Source organism: Ischnura elegans, chromosome 6 (genome assembly GCF_921293095.1).
Source record: "Ischnura elegans chromosome 6, ioIscEleg1.1, whole genome shotgun sequence".
NCBI classification, from domain to species: domain Eukaryota; kingdom Metazoa; phylum Arthropoda; class Insecta; order Odonata; family Coenagrionidae; genus Ischnura; species Ischnura elegans.
In genome coordinates, this window is record NC_060251.1 from 16210511 (window position 1) to 16213183 (window position 2673).

The 2673-nt window shown below is 36.4% G+C and overlaps 1 protein-coding gene across 1 annotated transcript; it reads left to right on the forward strand.

The window, feature by feature from the left end:
* Positions 1-200: 200 nt before the first annotated feature.
* Positions 201-1782, forward strand: LOC124160252. Its single transcript, XM_046536070.1, has 2 exons — positions 201-308; positions 1457-1782. Exons 1-2 carry the CDS (start codon positions 230-232, stop codon positions 1714-1716), a joined length of 339 nt encoding a protein of 112 aa, XP_046392026.1. The 5' UTR covers positions 201-229; the 3' UTR covers positions 1717-1782.
* Positions 1783-2673: the final 891 nt, after the last annotated feature.

The following is a 2673-nucleotide window of genomic DNA, read 5'->3' on the forward strand; positions in this document are numbered from 1 at the left end:
ACACACGGTTGACCCATAGGGTCTCAAATTTTGGTCGAAATTACTGAATAGATGAAAAATTACCCCACACTAAATATTGCGAAAAAATATTCGTGCGATTCATGCGCTTTATTTTTTTTTAAATCGACTCTAATCTCATATTTTATCTATAATCTCTGCCGGCAGTCCTCGTAGAGACACCGTATCGAGGGGATGAGGTGGATTGGGGTGTATAAATACAAGCTATCCGATGATAACGGTCACATCGACTGCGAGAACTTGGTCCATTCACTTCCAAGGAACGAGACGAGCAACAGACGAAATGGCAGGTGAGTGTTCGAATCGGCCAAAGCAGGATGCTGAAGTCCGTGCCTCAGAGGCTTTAATCTTGTTGCCACTTCGGAAACTATTTTATAGGTTTTCAGAAGTACCTACAGAGCGGCGATGAATGGAAAAGGATCCATTTACATTCAATATTTGGAATATAATAGTTAAAATCGCGAGGAATAGCAGTAAATATTTGTGAAGTCGCATCGTTTAAACTCAATATTTCCCTCTAGCAATATGCGATGCAGAAAAAAATTAAGAAAATATACATATCATACTTGACTCCTTAACTTTGTCGCTCCTCGTTAAAAAACTGTTTTAAAGTTATCTTCTAAATTAATTTACATTTGAAAAGAGTAAAATAATTAACAATGTGGATATATTAGGCCTTGTAAGAAAAATTCATCATTAACGTATTAAAAAATTATTCAAAATTAATATATTCAAAGAAATCTTCCGTATGTTTTCGATAAGCGGAACGAAAGGCGTTATAAGTATTATTCATCTTATCCTACTTTTGTAGCAAAATATTTTGACTTGATTCGCAGTGGAAGAACAAATCCTTTCCACTTATATTCCGAAACCGAGAAACTACGACAGTTTCTCATTTTCGGCAAAGTTGGATAGCATTCTAAAAATGAAATGTTAGCGTTAATATTATCGATCTATTTATAAATAATATCACGTGGAATAAATTTCGATGAGTCAATGCAAATCTATCAATTTTGTAAAAGAAATGCACTGCAAGCAATTTCAGTAGTTCTACCGATAGCATCCAAAATACATAGTTGCCTTTGAATATGAAAGATGTTTTTGACACTTTCTAGTGCTCCAGTGATTTGGAAGTTTTCCAACTGAAATGTTACCCTATGAGACTCATTTGGTGAAACTCTTATTAGATCAAAAAAACATGGCAAAAATATAACCTGTATTCTAGAAAGCAAAGAAAATAATTGTAATCTGTACACTAAACAAATTTACTTTACAGTGCCGCGAATAATACAGGTGTTTTTGTCCACTTATTTTTTCGTTGCTGAAGTTTTAACCGAAGTTAGAAATTGTCGAAACAGTGCCCCGCACGTTTACCTCATTATTTATACAGAGTATTCTATAAATGTTTTAATTCAGTGCATATACTTTTCCTTCACAGTCATCCGAATGTCGATTCTTCTCCTGGTGGCTCTGGCTGCTGTGGCTTACGCCAAGCATAATCCTCTGGCGGATGTCTGCGAACACCCGGCATTGGACTGCCCTTCCTCCTATATGCCCGGCAACTTCCTGACCGCTGATTTGGACAACCCGTGTGGATACTGCCAATGCATCTGGGGCCGCCCCATCAAGAAAAATTGCGCCCAATACTTTGGTTGGAATGATATGTACAAGCAATGCATTCCATCGATGGATTGCTGAACATCTTAATCAATTACTTTTTATGATGGATCAGTGACTGATCAATAAAAACTGCTAAGTTATAAATGTTTTCTATATTCATTTAAAATGGAATCCCGTGAGATAAGCCAAGTAACAGAGTAGGGAGAACCTATTTTCCTGTAGTTCTTCACGGAATCTGTCGTAGTCCTCCAAACCATTGGAAGCCCTCTTGAAAACGTATTCAAAGCCAGAAAGAACCTTAAATAATAGTAGCGGGCGTGAAACTGTGGAACTCTTTTATCGTAGGAGTTGAAGGAATGACATCTTTGCATTTTTCACATGGTAATTTATTTTATCATGGTTTCGTTACAGCGCACAGTGGTCTGAAATCGAAAAAAAGCCGGAAAAAAGTCCAAAATTTCTTATTTTTTTTGGTAGAGACTTGAAACTTGGTGTATGTGCTCACAAATACTTGATGATCATGAAGCAATAAGTCATGTTTCATAGATCCCATCCGTTGCTAAGACACAGAAAACCAAACATGACCGAATTTACAAAAGCACGCCCAATCTCGTTATTCTACGAAAAACGTAGAAGTTAAGTTGCTGGTAGAGTTTTGTGGGGATTTTTGTGAATTAAAAAACATTATTTTCCGGTTCTTCCACACTTTATCTACATTTTCAATCATTTTTAATATTTCAGTTAATATTAGTGCGGTATAATGTCGACGAATGGCGGACTCTTTTTTTCTGGTAAAACCTGACAGAAAGTAGACATTAACTTTAGTTTGAGAAGAAGATCAAGAAAGCTTGCGCCCATTACTTCCAATGGAATGATATGTACAAACAGTCCCTTCCAACTCCGACAATGTAGGTGATTAATGCCACAGGAGCATCTTCGCATCTTATCCTTCTACCTGGATCACTAACTGACCAATAAAAATCATCAATCAAAATTTACTGTTTTTCACATTAATTTACAACGAAATCCTACGAA